Below are 18,196 nucleotides of genomic sequence, written 5' to 3'. Positions count from 1 at the left end.
GTGGCCCGGCGGCGGGGCGGCATGCCGGGGGCGGCAGGGCGGTAGCGGCGGCGCCGAGTTGGTGCCGGGGCGGCGGGAGCGGCGATGCGGCTGCTCGGCGCCTTTCTGCGGTTGCTGGTGGCCGGGACGCTGGGGGCACCGCCCGCCCCGGTGAGAGCTGAGGGGCGGGAGGGGGGTCGGAGCGGGAGCAGCCCGGTCTCCCGGTGTCGCTGCCCCGGGTGGCCGTGACGGCCGGGACAGCTCCTCCCGGCGCTGGGCGGGGGGCGGCGGCGGGTCGCCCCGTTCCGCCCCGCCAGCGCTCGCCTTTCCCTCCCTGCAGGCCCTGGAGGAACGGGGGACCGCCAGCGCGGAGTCGCCCGGTGAGTTGACCCTGGGCGGCAGCCGGTGCTCTGGCTGGGAGGGGGCGGCAACCCAGGGAGGGCTTCGCGCAGAGCTGGGGCACATTCGGTGCCACCCGGGGTTGTGTTACCTCCGGAGCCCCGCGGCGACAACCGGGGTGGCAGCGGGGAGCTGCGCCGAGGCTCGGAGCAACTCGATTCCCCCTGCCCGCCCCGGGCGCTTGCGGCACCGGGCACGGCTGCGGACCGSAGCGGAGCGCAGCCCTATCCCTGAACTGTCGCCCCTCCGGTGCCGGCGTGCGGGGTCACGGAGGGGAGCACTCCGCTTCAGTTCTCCCTGCTGRAAAGCCTCAGGGGGCGGCTGTCTGCCCGAGGGAGGTTCGAGGAGCTGGGGAGCCCCTTCGCGGCGGAGGTGAGCGGAGTGCCTGGGCTAGAGACTGAGCTGCCGGGCAGAGGGAGAAGGAACCTATCGGGGTGACTGTGTGAGCCCCCGCACAATGATGCGCACAGTATCCTGCAGGACTTACTGGGAGCACAAGGGGGTCCTTTGCATCCCTGTGCCCCTGTGATGGCTGCGGGACCCACCGCGGCTGCTGCACCTGCCCTGGCAGCTGCCCGGCCGGGCTCTGCCTCTCTGGGCGCTTCCTTAGATCCCCTGCCCTTCTCTCTTGCAGTCCTGACCTTTCGGGAGATCTGGAATCGTAGTTTCTGTCGGCCTCTGGAGCAGCTGGTGGACGTCATTACCGAATTCCCCAACGAGGTGGAGTACATTTTCAGACCCTCCTGCGTCTCCCTGCAGCGCTGTGGAGGCTGTTGTGGGGACGAGGGTCTCCACTGTGTCCCCGTGGAGACAAGCACGGTCACCATGCAGGTACGTGCKGCTGCTGCGGGGCCGTGGCTGTGCYGGGGGGTTGTGGGCTGCGCATCAAGCGCCGGGAAGGTGAACTTGCAGCTTTGCGTCCTGTAGACATTGGAGCAGTGTGGCTAGCAAGGGAGAGGACTTAGAACTGCTCAAAAGCATGCCAAGCCAGTAGGGTCCCTCTGCCTGCTCTTTGGGCTTGCCTCTGAGGCCAGGAGTCACCCCTGGTGGTGCTGGCCTCACTCCCTGCTTCCCGGACTTCTCTCTGTGTGGTCTGTCTTGCTCATTGCTGTCATCGTTCCAGACCTTTCCTGTCCTGCTGTGGGGTTTGGGGGGTGTTCCAGTTGCCCATGTCTGCCYGCTGGGACAAAGCAGGTGCGGCTTTTGAATCCCGAATCTCTTGAATCTTGAAAGGGAGGAGTGAGACTCCCCTGTGTCAGGTGATGCTTGGGGTAGTGCTGACAGTGCCACGCTGGGGCATGGTGAGCATGAAGGGCTGAGCCAGCTGCATTTTCAGTTGCCACTATGTGAGCTATGAGATGTGGGTGGGAGATCCTGGGCCATTCTACTCTTCCCCATGTACCAAGTAGCAGTTGTCCTCACACTGGAGCCCTTTCACTGAGCTGCCTCAGATCAACCTGCTGATGCTGCAGRGAGCAGGGAAAAGCTCTGCTTTGTTATGGATGATGGACTAGGGAGTGCCTGGAATAACTCACCGGTGATTTTGGTCCCTCCAGGGTTGAAAGTGTGTTGGAAGGCAGGATGGCAGCTTCCAAAAACTCTTGGCTGAGGTGGATCAAAAGCCTGGCCTGAGCAGGAGGCAGTTSCCCAAGCACAGGTCTCCCTCTATGGGAGGGATTCTGCTGCTGTGCACAGACAGTTCTGCAGGGGCTAGTGTGGATCACACCAGTGATGAACATACCCTGTGAGGCCCTTGGAGGTCCAACCTGAACTTTGGRCTGGGCTGTGGAGTGACACATGACAGGGTAAATCGTGTACCCCTGGACTGGAGAGGCACTGTGCTACTGACTCCAGTTAATTCCCACTCAGCGCTGTAAGAAAGGGGTTCAGGAGGAGACAGCAGCAATGGGACTGGTCTGGAAAGCATGACTGGGAGGATATTTCTGTCAGAGAAGGGAGATGTGCAAAGTGGTCAAATATGCGAAAGCTCTCCAGAAAGGCAGAGACTGAAAAATATTTTCTGAGGCTGGGAAATCCCAAGACCATGGGACTTAAACTAAAGCTCTGAAGACGTGGGGCGGCATTAGCAGAGCGTCCCAATCTGCTGGAGCAGCTGGGCCTGGCCGGTGCTGCCTACRTGTGGAGGTGGAGTCTCTGTTGTTGGAGGTCCCGAGGAACAGGTTAGACATGCATCTTCCCAAGAGGCTGGGGTGGCAAGGCAGTGGCGCAGGAGCCCTTCCAGCCCCCTCCTGCCGCTGCCTGGGAAGTAACCTTTGCTCCTCTTTCAGCTCCTGAAGATAAAGCCGAACGGGGAGGCGCCCTACGTGGAGATGGCGTTCACAGAGCACAAGCAGTGCGAGTGCAGGTAGGGACTCCAGGGCTCCAGCGAGAGCAGCCCTGGCATCTCACCCTGTGTGTGGATCAGGGATGCGCTGTGGGCACCCTGCCTGTGCTGGGACCCCTTTTCACTGTCTTTGCACTGGGTTTTCTGGTGCTTTTGGCCCTTGTTCCACTGCAGGCTGTGGCACATCTCCCCGCAGCCAAGGGGACACATGGCATTGTGCAGACGGGCCGGGCACCACRCACCATCTGCGGGGCTGTGCTCCCCATCCCTGCAGCTGCCTTGGCATGCCTGATGTATGCTCCTCTAGCCAGAGGATGGGTAATGGAGCAAGGCTGGTGGCTCTGAGGCATGTGTTTCGTGTGTGACAGCACGTCCGAGGGAGCTCCATGGCTTGGCATGCCTGAGTGTGACCACGGCCCAAAGAGAAAGCTCAATAGCTGGGTCTTGGGCCACCATTTCAGGTGGTCTGCTGGGAAGCAGAGGTTTACATCCAAACCAACAAATGAGAGCTTAAAACACAGTGCCAACCAGGCCTGGATACGCAGTGGTGACCTGGAATGGATGTGCAGCACCAACCTGTCACAGACTCCTAATCAACCCCTTGGGGTGCTCACCGTGTCCCAAAAGTGGTGAAAGTCTGGAAAGCAGGATGGGGCCTCTGCCTGAGGACTGCAAYGCTGTGGGAGCAGCTCCAGTGCTGCCTGCAGCTGGTCCCTGCTATAGAGATTCTCCAGCATTTCTTGAATGGGTGTCCTGGTAATCACTCTCCATCATTATCCGAGGGTGATTTAGTATTGCAAAAATTGGGGGATGAGTGTCCTGCTGAGCAGCCATTAGACATGATCCTTGCCTGGAAGAAGAGCCTGAGGATCCCTGGGTTGGTATTCCCCTGCAGTTGTATGAACAGCTGTACTGGAGCAGATCCAGCTCCCCGCTGCCTCTGGAGTGTCTGTCAGTGGATGCAGGAAGGGGAGTGGGAAGAAGCACATGTTTTGCTTGCCTCCTTCTCCACTTCCAGCCATTTTCCATGCAGGGAATTTCCTAAGCCTTTTGTGGTTTTCCTACCTAGGGTAACTCCCAGGGGATCTCCAATGAGCACTTGTGCAGGCTGCCTTCTGCAGCAGTTTTTGGCTTCTCCCTAAGCCGCTTTCCACACCAGTACATCGCTCCCTTTTGTAGTTTAATGTAGGCGTGGTAGATGTCCTGGCTGTGAACCCTAAGGGGGGTATGTCATGGCTGAGAACCACTACTGAGGCTTTGAAGCAAATCCCCACGTTTGTTACTCAGGATGTTGCATCTTGTTTAACCACAGCATTTGAAAGCTGTCAGTGAGAGCAGCTAAGACTGAACTTGCCCTTCCCAGCCTCACTGGCAAAACGTCACATCCCCAGGGTAGTCACCCAAGCTGAGCAGCCCCTTTGCTGTCCCTGCCTCCTCTTTGCCTGCTGTGATCAGCTCCTGACTGAGGAGTTGATATGGTCAAGAGAAGTGACATTGGGTCTGTTTTAAGMATGAATGATCACAGGTAGATGGTGCTGTGCACTGGGGCATGTCAGTGGACCACCTCCTGCAGCTCAACATGCAGCACTGCCCAATAACCACTGCACTTTGTCTTTTTCCCCCTCTGCAGGCCCCGGCAGGACCTGATGAGGTTGGGAAGGTAAGTGACATCAGGGGTGTTGTTACTGGCTGGGACTGTAGGTCTCCCACACATCAGCCCTTCTCATGGTACTTTTCCTTTTGAAGGAGGAGGTCCAAAGGCCGAGGTAAGAGAAGACAAGACAGGAAGGGACGGAAAGACTGCGAACTGTAAGTGASCAGGGCAGGTATGGGTGGTGTTTTCTGGGTTAATTTCCTTGAGGATGAGCATCTTCATTAAGCATTTAGATCTTTGCTGACACTGTGAGCAGTGAAGGGTTTGTGCAGAGCAGATGCAGAAGAAAGCAGGAGATGACAGTGGGTAGCTGTGGGGAAACTGGCCTTTTACTGGAGGCTCARTAGGCACTTGGTAGCCTCCAGGCTCAGCAGCTCAAAGCTGGGCAGAATAGGGATGCATGGATGGACTGCATGACTTGATGGTGCTTAGCTCTATTGCCATCACAGACCATCCTGGGTTTCCTGGACCAAGAATTTCCAGTTTCAGCCTCATCTTGCTGCCAGCTGTGTTCTTACTGCTGTYCTTGACTGATTGTTGTTTGGGCTACTCTACTCTTTCTGTCCTTTATCTCACTTTCTCACACTGCTTGCTGTAACAGCGCAAGCTGGACTCTTTGTGGGCACTTTTGAGGTATGACACCTGTGGCTGTCACTTTCCTCTAGCATTTCCCCCTTTTGTATGAAGCTTGCTGTTGGGCCAGCACCATCCCCATCACCCTCATTCCTCCCCATGAAGAGGCTGCCTGCACTCTCTGCCCCTGCAGTTCTGTGTCAGAGGGGCCAGGCACAGAGAAGGGGATCTGGGGCAGAGCAGATGAGGCTGGGAGTGCTCACCCCATGCCGTGCTCTCTTTGCAGATGTGGCACACCACGCAGGTAGCCTCTGCCCTGCCCCCAGCCTCGCCCCTGCTGCCTGGGTTTGAGCCAGCTGCCTTTCCCCCCCAGCCTGGGACACTTGTGGAGTCATGTCCCTCCAAGCCACAGTGGGGAGCAGGACTCCGGCATGGAAGAGCTGCCTGCACTCTTGGGTGGCCCTGCTGGGAACACGGCCTGGAGCCAAAGACTCCTTTGCCCCATATGCCCCAYTGGCAGCAGGACAAAAGGATCTATGATCTGGCCTAGAGCTGAAGATGAGGAACTCATGCAGTGTGTTGGTGTTTGAGACATTGTGGGGGCAACGAGGAGCAGAGCTGGTGGATGTGCTGCTGGAACTGGCTGGGAAGTACAGCATGATGTGGAATCGAGTGGAGATGGCTCACAGGCCTGCAGCTGCAAATCTTCTCTGTCCTGCCAGTGCTCTGCGGCTGGGGAGGAAGGAAATCTGGGGAAGTCAAGGCTGCAGGGCTGCATCCATCCCAGCTCTGGCACGGGGCAGCCCAGGCAGGTGCCAGGGAGCTTGCCTGGGAAGCTGTTCTGGTGGGGAACACAAGGGAACTGGGCTCCTCGTGCATTCACAACCACATCCCAGCTTTGCCCTGCACAATAGAAGCTGGTCAGACGTGGGAGCTGGCAGTGTGAGCACTCCTGTCTGCTTTCCAACAGCTACAGGCAGGGAACTTCCCTATGGGCGCCTACTCGGGCTGGAGGAGGGTGGTGACGCAGGGCCTGTCCCCGTCACCAATCCTCAGCACCCAAGCGACTGCCCTTGGTGTCAGGCTGGAGAGGCAACCAGCAGGTCCATCCCCAGGCTGGGGGCTACTCACGTGCTGGAGTTCATTTGGGACACTCTTGTGGGAACTGCCCTTCTCCGTCACACTACAGTGTGGGACTGGTACCTCTCCCTSTTCACATCCTCATCCTGCTCTCACCCCAGTCCAAATGTCTGGCTCAGTGTCCTGTCCTTCCTGGCAGGGCTGATGCAAAGTTTAGGGTGGTGGGGGGCCCTAAGTGCCTTGCCAGTCAGGAAACACCCCACAGAGGCTCGTTTACCTGACATGGGGCCAGGCCCCATCCCTGACTGAGAATACCTTTGGGGTATAAGGAGCTGGTGGCTCTCATCAAGGTGGCTGTGGATATTGCTGTTTCCTGCTTTCCCACTCAGCCAGTTCTCTGCCCAGGTTCAATGGGAAGTCACAGCCCTGGTTTTCCATGCTTTAAGCAGTACTTCTGGGGTTTTTCCTGTCTCTGTTCCGACCCCTACTGCAGGGAGTCTGGGGCTGTCTGCCAAATGCATCCCATGCTGGCCATATCCTGGGGCAGTGCATATGGCTGGAAACCCTAGGGGTGAGCTGGAAACAGTATGTTTGTGGGCACCCCAGCACCAGGTTAAAACAAAATCAAGGATCATTCTTGAAAGCTTCAAACAAAAGACCAAAGGTCGGCAAAGGCTTCGAAGTTACCCTTAAATGATGAGACCTGTGGTTTATCCGGCTCTGAGGAACAAGTGAGGAGCCTAAAGTAGCAGGAGGTGGGGTCCACTGCCTGTAACAGGGGTTACATTATGACTCTCTAAGCCATAAYGTTGGCATTGACTCAGGCTGGCAGAAGGACATGGGGACAGGCCAGATCCCTGTCAGGGAAAGCTGGCAGTGAGTGTTGAGGTGATGTGAGCCTCCATACTGCCACCATTGTAGCAGGGAATGGACTTGGTGAGTTGTACCTTTGCAGCTGGGCATATCCTTCAGGAGCTTGCTGGATCCCTTTTGGATCCCATTTCCAGTTCTGGCATTCACRGTATCCTGGGACACAGCCTACATGGGCTTTCCCTCAACAGTGGCCCATGAAGTTCCTCCTTCACTACCTCATGGATGAGGGGAACTCACTGCTCCTCTTCCCACATCACTCAGAGTCTGTGTGGACCGTGTGGTGTCCTGTCCTGGTCCACACAGGCTTTCCCTGTTACTGTGTGCCATTTCTGCCTTGCTGGTTGTGCCCTGAGGCCAAGGAGAACTGTGTGCAGTGCTTGAGGGTGTCTGTGACGGTTTCTGTAGTGTTTTTAAAACCCCTGTAGTATTAAACCTTTAAAAAAGGAAGTTACATAAATCTAAGTATGTTAATTAATAAAAATAAATTTATCAAGACTAATGACTAGGATTACTTGTACCCCTTGCAGACAGGCAGCTGTCCCATGGGAGCAGCACATCACTGGGTTATCAGCGTCCCTGGGCTCCCTATGTCTTCCTGCCTAAGAGAGCAAAGGTTTGTTTAATAAAGCTTTAGGAGTCAGAGCTGCAGTAAGGTGATTTTGGAGGATAGTTATAGGGAGACAAAACATAAAGCACCCTTATGCCCCAGGAACAAAATATTATGTTTTTTGGGAAATAAGTGTAAAGGTGTTGTGGAGATCAGCCCACAGATGTAGCATTGTAGCTGATGAAGGCCTGATGTTAAAACTTTGCTGGTAACCTCCGGTCTCCCTGATCATAGGATGCCATCAGTGCTGCCTCCAAGCAGTGTCTCCCACATGTCTCCATGAAATTGAAGAAGTACTGAGGTCCTAACTTCTCATTTGTGACTTACAAGTCTTTTGCATTCTCATGAAGTTTGCCTGTTGCAATGGGACACGTCTGTAGGTTAGCAAGGGGTGRACGAAGATGCAGGTGCCTCTCTCTTCCCAAACAATCTTACCGTTTTTCTAACGCTATCTCTTAGATTTMATTACAGCCCTCCTCCCTTTGCAGGTCTCTTGCCACCCCTCTGATAAGGCAGTTATTTAATCTGGGACCAACCATCCCACAGACACAGCAAACCAATTGGCCTGAGCAGTAACCACCTGAACACTTCTGGTTCAGCAAATCTCCTTTGCTAGTAAATGCAATGATCTAGCAGGCCCTGCAAGACCTCTTGGTCTTCCAAGAAAAAGCCAGGCCAGAAGGCCAGGAATACATGTTTGTAGGATAAGCCAAAGACCAATATTTTCCACTTACAAAGCATTTGTTAACCACCAGCTGGGATCTTGACTACGTTGTCACTTTGTGGCACATTAATAAATTTGTGCTGATGTTCCCTGTTCTGTACATTTGAAATAAGTTCATAAAATCCAATGAGTCTGCAAGAGCTGGCAGAAGGGCTGGCTAAGAGCCCAGTGTGAGAGCCAACAGAACCCGCTTGAAAGATGAAATCGGGAAGAACCGGATTACCCAGGGCTGGCCATGATGAAGTGACACGACACCCACCACCTCAACTGTGGCAGCGGGGAGCTGTGGGAGCGGGTGCGCCCCTTGGGCGGCCGGCAGAGACAAAGGCTAATTAAAACACAGCTAATTGCGCTTTATGGGAGGCAGCAAAGGCAGCACTTAATGAACGGGAGCTTGGTTAATTAAGGGCAATTAATGGTGAGTAACGATGACAATAAAGCTAGTGGAGCGACGGCGCTCATCGCGCGTTAACGGAGCGGTGGAGCGCCTTTCTGGGGCGGGGGCGGGACCGCGGCGGGGGGACCCGGGCACGGACCCCGCGGGGGGCGATGAGGATGACGATGATGATGATGTTGACGTTGACGTTGACGATGATGATGATGATGATGATGATGATGATGATGATGATGATGATGATGATCTCATCCGTGGCCAATCAGCGCCGCCCGCCCCCGCCGCGCCCCTGCCGCCCCGCCCGGCGGCGCCGGGGATGCTGGCTGCTGGCGGCGGCGCTGCCCAGGTGCGGGCCGCGGGGGTGGCGGGGCCGTGCCGGTAAGCGAAGGGGCCGAGGCGTGCGTCGTGGCCTGGCTGACCTGGCAGCCCCGTTGCCGGTATCCCGGGCGCAGGGCCATGAGCCGGGCGGAGGCCGAGCCCTGCTCCCGGGCGCTGGCGCAGGCCCGCGTCTACCTGGGCCAGCTGCGGGGTCGAGTGGGCCCGGCGGGGCCCGAGGGCGGCGGGCGCCGGGATTACCTGGTGGAGGCGGCGCGGCAGCTGCGGCTGGCGCTGGAGCGGGACGTCAGCGAGGACTACGAGGAGGCCTTCAACCACTACCAGAACGGCGTGGACGTGCTGCTCCGCGGCGTGCAGGGTGTGTGCGGCCCACCGGGGGCGGGGGACCGGGGCCGCCCTCCGGGAGCACCAGCCAAGGGACCAGAGCTCTCATATCGGGAGTTGCGTGAGGGGGSCAGGGTATCCCTCCACAGAGAATGACAATGGGATGGGGAAATCCCTCCAGGGTGTGTGGTGAGGGCATTGGGGCATCTATCCAGGGAGTGCATCCCTACCGGGAGAAGGATGAGGGGCTGGGGCAGCCCCCTGGCGACTGTGGCCAGGGTATCCCTTCGGTGAGTGCCAGACACCTCACAGCCRCCCTTTGCACCGACTGCAGTTGACCCCAACAAGGAGCGTCGAGAGGCCGTGAAGAGGAAGATCACACAGTACCTGCGGCGTGCCGAGGAAATCTTCAATTGCCACCTCCAGCGGGTGGGGGGTGGCAACACCACTGCCACGGTGAGGGGCTGGCGTGGGGCGGCACGGGTGGGATGGCTGCGGCTCTGTGACACTGGGAAGCGGATGTGGGAATGTGGACACACAGATAAAGCAGCCCCGGTGGCCCTCCTTGTCCGCCTCTGCCAGATGCCACACTAAGATGGTGTYGAGAAAATGGCAGGCACATCAAGCTGCAGAGTGTCCTGACCGGCCAGTGTCTGCAAGGGAGCTGGCAGCGCTGTGCTCTGCCTTGATCAAGGAGCTGAGGTGGGCCCAGGTTGCCTAGGGTGCTTCCAGGACCCCACCATCCAATGTGTGTAAGCTTAGCTTGCTGCCACCGTAGTGAATTTGGACATTTTTGTGGACACTGAAGCCACTGCAAGGAACCATTCTGTCAAATGTTAAAAATGTCATCTTCCCTGTCACTGTTCCCATCTGTATGGGAACCAAAGACAGTGGCTGCTTTCTGCATTGTGGGAAGGATGTGGTTGAAGAAGGAAGAAGGAAATGAGGCAGGGCAGGATCAGAGCCTAGTGGGAAGAATGTGGGGAGAAAGACAACTACCTTCCATACAGATCCCCTTAGTGTTGAATCAGTTCAGGTCTAGCTACAAATTTTGTTGTGATTTTTACCTCAGCTGCAARTGCAAGCATTCCCTAAAATATGTAGAAATTCAGGGGTTGGCCAAGAAAATGGTCCATCTGTTGTTAGAAATGAATCATGGCCATTGGAGTGTTGAATCTGCATGTTGACCAGGTGGGCAGTATTGCTGCCTTCTCTGGAAAATGCAGGGACTTTTTTCACCCACTGTCAAGAACAGCAGCGTTTCTTAGCCCTTCATCTTCTCTTATCACCTTGCAGGGCTACAGCAGCCTGCGCTTCCGGCCAATCAGGACACTGAGCTCGGCAGTGGAGAACCTGAGACGGTGTAAGGTTGTGGGAGTGATTGATAAGGTAATGACTTCACCTGGAGATGAGGGTGAGGCTGGGGCTGGACCAAAAGGAGCTAAGCTGGAGGGTCCTAGCAGCTGGAATGAGGGTGACAGCCCTCAGCACATCCATCAAGCAACATTGGGGTATCCATCCACACCATTCCCACTAAGAAAAATTCACAGGAGAGGATTCAAGACCCCTTAGGGAGTTACYTGGGAAATCTCTTAATGTCCCTGTTACTTTTGCTTACCAGAGCTCCCAAGATAKTTACAGGGTGGTTTATGTATCTGGTTCTTTCCCACATATGGAATCATGCTTGATGCCCTGGTGCCCTGATGGTGGACCCCGGTGGATAATCTAGACTTCAGCAGAAGCTGAGCTATCTGGATGAATAAACTAGTTAGAAGTTCATTATCTTGGAGTGAAGATTCCAGGCTTACTGTACCCACACACACACTGCACGTTGCTCTCCACTGCCGTTTGCACATYGCGATTTGTCAAGACTCATGTGATCCTCCTGTCCTGCTGGGGCCCAGGTTTGAGCCCAGAAAGAGCAATGTGAAACCTTTCAGTGTGAAGGAAGCAAAACTGACATGGGAGCCCTCTCTTGATTTAATTAATTTTCTGCTTCCTGGCTGCACGGCTATTGCCTTGCTAATAACTTGTGTTTTGTCTTTCAAGAGTAGAGGTCTGAGCCCCACCAAACTCCTCCAGCTGGGTGGGAATTTGTTTCAGTTCCAGGGCTGAGTCCTTTGGGTCATTCCTGTAGGCTGTGTATTGGGTCACTGATTTTGACCAGTACTGTGTGTACTGTCCCAGGTGCAGATTGTCCAGGATCCAGCCACTGGGGAGACCTTTATACTCAAGGTGAGCGTTTTCAGTTTCATCTTTCTGCTTCTCCCTCTGAGGCCGGGGCCACCTTGTCCAAGCAGATGGCTGGGGCAGATGACAGGATCAAAAAATAGCAGCTGTCAGAGGTGCTGGAGGAAGTTCATGGTTCAAAAATATTTTGGCTGCCTCAGCCATCCTCTGTGATCAGAAAAGAATTGGTTCTTGGTTGTCCGTTTCTCTGACTTGTAATGATTCAAGCCCATGTTAATCTGGGTCTGCTCTTGAAACAAGTTGTGGGTGAAATGAGCTCTGTACAAGTCCTGGAGTATTTTTCAGTGCCCTTGGAACTAACAGTGAGGGACTTCAGTAACGGGACAAGAAGGAKCTGGCATGAGAGGGAGAAGCATCTGTTCCAGGGGAAGAGGAAAAGGCTTGGATGGCAGGTTCCTGCCTGAAGGGAGCAGGGTGGTTGCATAGGAGTCCCTGCTCTGGACCAGCCGTGCCCTCCAGGTCCCACAGTATGGATGGGGAGTGCCCTGCCTTGGCAGAGCTTTGCAGAGCACTGCCTTATCACAGCTGGGTGCTGGGCACTGACAGACTCCCTCTGAGCTGCAGGTTTGCACAGACAGGGAGCTCCATTGCAGGTGACACGGGAGCAGCCATGGCGCTTGGCAGAAGGCAAACTCCCCACTGGCTGGCCTCCAGCCCTGCCAGCTGCCAGGTTGCAGGGAGTTCAAGTCCCTACCAGGCTGTAACACCCACCTGTACCTCTTCAGAGCCTCCCCAAATCCCACGTTGAGACCCGTGAGCGACAGACCATCATCCCTCATGGGGTCCCCTTCATGGTCAAGCTGTTGTGCTACTATGTGAGTGAGGACTCCATCTTCCTTCATCTGGAGCACGTGGAGGGTGAGTGAGAACAGCCTTGCCTTCCATCCGTGATGCATCTTGTTTATCCTTAACCTTCCTTTCTTTAAAATCTGAACGATGTTTCTTTTACTGTTTTGGGACTATTTTTTATAGTGATAGTGCAAGATACCTTCTTCATAGAGGTGTGGTAGGTATCAGAGCTTGTGCTGACCCAGGGGCCTGTGCCATGCAGGCCAGAGAGCTCTCTGGCATCTCTGTCACACACGACAGAAAGGCTTTCAGGAAAGTGGGGATGGCAGTGAGATCAGGAGTATCTGTGAAAATGTGGCTTTTCTGTGACGTGGAAGTGGCAGAACTGGGATCAAGGAGACTGCAGAACGGGGAGAGGGCTGCTAAAGGAGGAGGGAATGAGACTTACGTGTACTAGGTCCTGGGGGAGGTGTGGCACTGGGCACAGTGCGCTTGTTGGGCAGGGGTGTATCCTGCATGGACTTGAGCTTTGCTGCTGGGGAGATCAATGGCGCTCAATCACATCCCCACTGTGTGGGCCTTGGCCTGTGCCTGAATGGGCCGTGTCCATCGTGGGCTAACCAGGGATACTTTGTGCCTCGTCACTTGTTCTCCTTTCTGCTTTCCAGGGGAGACACTGTGGTCTCACGTCCGCTCCAAGTACTGTGTCCAGCAGGACTCTGCTGATTCAAACACCATTCACACCCTGAGGGACCATGGTACAGAAGATGGTGTGGGAAACTCCCAGGAAGGCAGCCAAGTATCCATCTCCCCTGCCTGGATAGGAAGTGGCCTCCCAGGCTCTGTGAACTACCAAATATTGGGAAATGCTGATGCCTCACTCCCTCAGGAGCAGTCCCCTCACCCTACAGACTCTGGCTCAGGGAACCTCTGCCAGCTTCTCCTGGCTCCTGCTGGTGRCATGAGAGCTGCATCTGGGGGACAGGATCTGAGTGTGACACAGGCTGTGTCTGGTGGTGTGGACCATTTCCCAGCAGCGTCAGCCAAATGTCCTGGCCACCTGGCCACCCAGGGCCTGGTTATCTACCCATGGAAYGATCTAACCAGTGGTGCAAACTGCAAATCTGAGAGAACAGCCTCACAACAAAGCCCCAAGCTTCCTCGGGGACTCRTCCCTGTACCAAAGACTGTGAGAGGGGGCCAGCCAGGGGCAGGGCGACTGCCAGCTCAGAAAGTGTCTGCGGCTTCCCAGGCTCAGCCCCTCCTGACCTTGGCTGAGAGGCAGCTTCCTGCAGGTGTTGCCCTGTCCAGCTCCAGCAAATCCTGTGTGCCTGACCCAGCCACGAGGGAGCCCTCACCGGGAGCAAGCCTGACCTGCGGCCGGCTCAGCAAACAGCCACCATTGGGACAATGCAAGGCTTTGGGTTCCCATGGGCACAGCCGGAGAGCGTGGGCTGTAAAGGAGGAGCAGGTGCAGCTGTGGGCAGCAGAAATCCTCCTGGCCTTAGAGGGACTTCACCAACAGGGTGTATTGTGCCGGGACCTCAACCCCAGGAACCTGCTGCTTGATGCAGCTGGTAGGTAATGCCTCGTGCTGCTGCCCCAAGGACAAGGAAGATGGTCTCTCAACTGGGAGATGACTGCTTGCCCCGTTTCCAGAAGATGTGGAATTTMTTGAGTTGGCTTTGGAGGAGGGTGGGAGTCTGGGAAGGTTTGGATATTTCTGAAATTGGAAAGTGTGATTTCACTTAAGTTTTCCAAGTGCGTATTACAARAAATGGCTCTGCAGCAGGAGAGTCAAGGGCCATAGCCACAGAAATGCATTGCCACTGCTCCCGCTTGGGAGTTGGCTGCCTGGGAAATCCCAGCATGGGGAAGGTGAAACCAGCTGAACTGTGCCTGAGGTTTGTGGGACTCACRGTTAGTTTTCCCCTGCTTATAGTAACTGCCTGCTGGAGGTGTTCTGCAGCCGTCCCATCCCTCTGAGCCATGGGTACTGCTGTCAGTGCAAGTCCCTGCCCAGCTGGCAAAATCTTGGACAAATTGGAGAGCTACAAATTGCTTGAGAAAAGAAAAATGCAGAGAGTTTTGCAATGAGAAAGCTAACCTCCTCCCCACACTTCTCCTTTAAAAGTACTTCTTTCCTCACCAGAGCCTGCATCGAGATCTGTGAGCTTGGAGCCCACCTAAGCAGTCTCACTAGCTCCAAATGCCTGYTGGGCATTTCGGGCAAGCACAGGGAGGCTGGGGGGTGGAGTGGTGCTAGGACATGCACAGCGCCTCTGTGTTCAGGGCATGATAGGGGCCCAGTGCCCTGGCTATTGCCAGCAGAAGGGATATGGCTTGGCTTCGTGCTATGACCAAAGTCCCTAGTTTTGTCCTAACCTCCCTGCTTTTGACTCTGGTGATGTTCTGCAGGACATGTCCGTCTCACCTTCTTTGGCCARTGGACAGAAGTGGAGCCCCAGTACTGCAGCCAGGCACGGGAAGAGCTGTACAGCGCTCCAGGTAAGGGATGTGTCCCCTGGCTTCTACAACTCTCTGCCCAGGCACACCAACTGGAGTGAGGGGGCTTCGGTAGGCAGTGAGATCTGCCCAGCACAGTGTGGCCACTGGTGGTCCCTGCCTCCAGGTCTAACCCCTTTCTGTCTCTTTCTGCAGAAGTGGGGGGGATCACGGAGCCCACTGAAGCAGCTGACTGCTGGAGCTTTGGCTCTCTCTTGTATGAGTTGCTGACAGGAGTGGTAAGAGGCTGAAGAGCTGTGCAAGAAGGGCAGGGGAGGAGGAGGCTGTGTAGGGCTGGGAGGGTGCCTTGCCCTGCTGGTACCTCAGGGCTTGGCCAGTTTGGTTTAGTTGTGCGATTCCCAGTGCCTGTGGATTGTCTCTTGAATGTTAAGGGCCCTGGCTTTTAAATTCTGTGTAGGGCTGAGGTTCTGTAACAATGAAGACTCAACAGAGTGCTCCTACCTTCGTCAGTGCCTCTGCTTACCCACCGCCCTCTGCCTYTTGCAGCCACTGTCCCAAAACCATCCATCAGGGATTCAGCCTCACACCCAGCTGCATCTGCCAGAGGGCCTCAGCCTGGCTGCTACATCGCTGCTCACTGAGGTGAGGGGCTTGGATGGATAGSGGGGAGAATGGTACTAGAGGCTGGGGAAAGGCAGAGTCCAGCCTGGGTACCTTTTCCAGTGTCCCCATCTCCTGTTCCATTGCTTTCCTCTGCAGCTCCTGCAGTACAATCCAAAACGGCGCTTGGGCTCTGGAGCAGGCGGCATAACAAAGCTGAAGTCTCACTCCTTYTTCAGCACAGTCCCATGGAACAAGCTGGTGGGCTAGGCAGGCTGATCTTCCTTCAGGGAGCTGGGCCCTACACTGCTCCCTGGCACTTGTGACCCCAGGTAACACTCTGGGGCAGGTTTGCCTCAAGGCCTGCCCTGAGGTGGGGCGCACTTGAGGTTTTGCAGCCTTACGTGTCTTTCTGTCTCTGCTTCTGTTGACATCTCCAAAGAGGAGGCAGCAGGCTGGGCCAGGCTGTCTTCTCCAGGTCCTCCCTGGTAGGAAAAGGAACCTGGGTGCTCAATCCCAGGAATAGGTGGTGTTCCCCTCCTTGGGACATCCCTTGCTCACCTCAGCATCCTGCCCTGGAACTCCCTCCCTGTTTTTTCTCTGCTGCTACCACAGTGACCCCCCTGCTCTGTTACTTTTTGTGGCTTTTCAGTGCAGCCCCTCCAGGCCCTGCTGGCTGGAGCCTGAGCCCAGGGTCTCTGCCCCTCCCTGACTGCATGTGTGCTTGTGGGTCATCCCTGCTGCAGGGGTGAGAGAAGAGGGAGCTCTCTGCTCTTCTCCCCCTCTGAAAAAAATAAACTACTCAATTATCACTTGGAGAAGTGTCCTTTTGTTTCTGAGCTGCACCAGCCAGGTTTAGGCCAAGCATGCTGAGCAAGGGAAAGCCCCAAATCTTTTTCTCAAATCTGGCTGGGAACCCTGGGCTGGTGTGACTCCCAGCCATCAGCTTCCTGCAGCCAAATCCCAGAAGGTAACAATGACTGYCTGGCCTTCTGCCCTTGTGCTCCTGTCTGCCTCACAGCCTCAGGTGTCCACACCTGTATGACTGCAGCTCAGATGTGGGAGAAGTGCACAGAATGCCTGGGTTTTCTTCCAGCCTTGACTTCTGTCATCATTTCCTGTTGAGGCTCAAGCCTCCCATGCCTGGGTACTCCTTTCCACTGGCAGGACAGCAGCCCTTGTGCCCATGCTTTGAGCATGGTCATCCCTGGTGGACCAAACAGCAAGGGTTTAAAGGAGTGAACTCTGACAGCCAACGAGGGAGGCCAACTRGACATACATTCAGGCTGAAAGAAAAATGGCATAAATTTGTGTCTGCTGATAGCCCAAGGCAGAGGCTGCTGTGCTCAGCTGTGCAAGTCAAAGCCACAGGCTGAAGGATGAGCTTGCAATGGTGGCAGTGCAGTTCTGGCCCTCCTCTCCCAGCACTCCCTCACACTGCCCATTTACCTCCAAKAGCAAGGACTTACTGGTACCAGTGACACCTCTCTTGGGCTAGTTGGTTCCAGCTCTTGCTTGCCCTCAGCACTAATACCWTGCAGCATCAGCCTGCCTCTCGGGCAGCAGCAGGAGTGCTCCTCCAGCAGAGGGAAGCAGAGCCCTAGACCAACTCACCTCCTGTGCCAGCAAAGGTACAGACTCAATGGCTGTGCAGAAACTGGAGGACTAAGCAGGGAGCTGACCACTAATGCCACAGAAGGCCAGAGAGCAGGAGCAGTTGAGCCTGGGGCTTTTCCTCTCCATGGCAGCCTGCACTGGCTGAACCATCCAGCTGCAGGCTTGTACCCTTGTCCATGTGCCTCCTAGTCCTGTGATTAAGGGGAGGTTCAGGAGGAAGGACCCTCTGGCCAAAGCCACAGCACACCTTCTTTCAACTTAGTGCCATGGGTGTCACCCGAGTCACAAGAAAAGAAGTTTCAAGCACAACTCTCTTATAAGCCTTGACAGGGCAGATTAAATAAAGCAATTTTTTAAGCTGCACCATTTTAAGATCTTGACTGTATATTCATTTCCTGGATGGTTCAAAGGCCTCATTTATTGCAGCTCCAGACAGAACAAAGGCATTACCCTTCCCCAGGCTCATGTACAAAGGTGGACCCTCTGTATCCTAAACCAGCGCAGAGGCTGGGTGCAAGCAGCATTTTCTTAATCATAACCTGCTCTTTCACTCATCTGTGCAAGAACAAGTAGATTTTCTACCCTTCCCAGAACAAACAAGGGTTTTTTCGCTCCTCTCCTAACCTACCCTAGCCAGGGCCAGGAAGAAAAGCTGACTCCACACACTGGTTTTGTCTCCAGCTGCCAGGAAAATACAGGCCCCACTACTAGGAACGGCTCTCCCTTTCATCAGCATGGTAGCTGTAAGTACAATCATTTTTCTTTAGAAGGGGCTGCCCTCTTCACCCATAACTGGGAAGGGCAAACCATTCTCTGAAGTTGATGTCAGAGYTGGGAAAACCCTGCCATTATCCAGGAATGATTTTGTATGGTTCCAACAAGGACAGCTCCTTGGGGAAAATACCCAGCACCACAGATAGCTTCTCCTTTACAGTCCCTTGTTCTTGTTTCCTTTCTCCCTCTGCGACAGCCTTTTCCTCACTTGCATGAATTACAYTCTCCCTTGTTGCAGCAGTGAAAACCCACCCTGTCTCTGTATCTGTACTTTATGAATCCATGCCAGGTCTCCCTCTCGGCCATCATGCCCTTTAGCAAACACCGGGAATTCCTCACCATCTGTAACAGTTCTGTTGCTAGACCAAGAAAAAGATTATTTCCAGCCCTAAAAACCTCTCTGCTGGGAAGAG

At 55.2% G+C, this 18,196-nt stretch overlaps 2 protein-coding genes across 4 annotated transcripts in view; both read left to right on the top strand.

Moving 5' to 3' along the window:
- PGF (placental growth factor) overlaps positions 1-7,391 on the top strand; it is an 11,851-nt gene extending 4,460 nt beyond the window's left edge. Inside the window, exons 1-7 of one of the 3 annotated variants that reach the window (XM_057373955.1) lie at positions 9-150; positions 320-359; positions 1,013-1,209; positions 2,667-2,743; positions 4,353-4,382; positions 4,469-4,531; positions 5,236-7,391. In XM_057373955.1, the coding sequence (XP_057229938.1) occupies positions 85-150; positions 320-359; positions 1,013-1,209; positions 2,667-2,743; positions 4,353-4,382; positions 4,469-4,531; positions 5,236-5,257 (495 nt within the window). In that variant the 5' untranslated portion in view covers positions 9-84 and the 3' untranslated portion in view covers positions 5,258-7,391. Of the gene's footprint in view, positions 1-8; positions 151-319; positions 360-1,012; positions 1,210-2,666; positions 2,744-4,352; positions 4,383-4,468; positions 4,532-5,235 lie in introns of those variants that run through there. The other 2 variants (XM_057373867.1, XM_057373781.1) reach the window with 2 other exon arrangements.
- Positions 7,392-8,919: 1,528 nt separating this feature from the next.
- Positions 8,920-16,226, top strand: RPS6KL1 (ribosomal protein S6 kinase like 1). Its single transcript, XM_057373520.1, has 10 exons — positions 8,920-9,321; positions 9,622-9,743; positions 10,584-10,676; positions 11,475-11,522; positions 12,263-12,395; positions 12,995-13,903; positions 14,745-14,834; positions 14,988-15,070; positions 15,339-15,434; positions 15,552-16,226. Exons 1-10 carry the CDS (start codon positions 9,084-9,086, stop codon positions 15,660-15,662), a joined length of 1,923 nt encoding a protein of 640 aa, XP_057229503.1. The 5' UTR covers positions 8,920-9,083; the 3' UTR covers positions 15,663-16,226.
- The last annotated feature ends 1,970 nt before the right edge of the window (positions 16,227-18,196 follow it).

Source organism: Malurus melanocephalus, unplaced genomic scaffold, assembly GCF_030028575.1.
Source record: "Malurus melanocephalus ecotype Western Australia unplaced genomic scaffold, MMel_1.1 scaffold_0, whole genome shotgun sequence".
NCBI classification, from domain to species: Eukaryota; Metazoa; Chordata; class Aves; order Passeriformes; family Maluridae; genus Malurus; species Malurus melanocephalus.
Note: the sequence above shows the minus strand (reverse complement) of the source record. Positions and strands in the feature narration are given on the sequence as shown.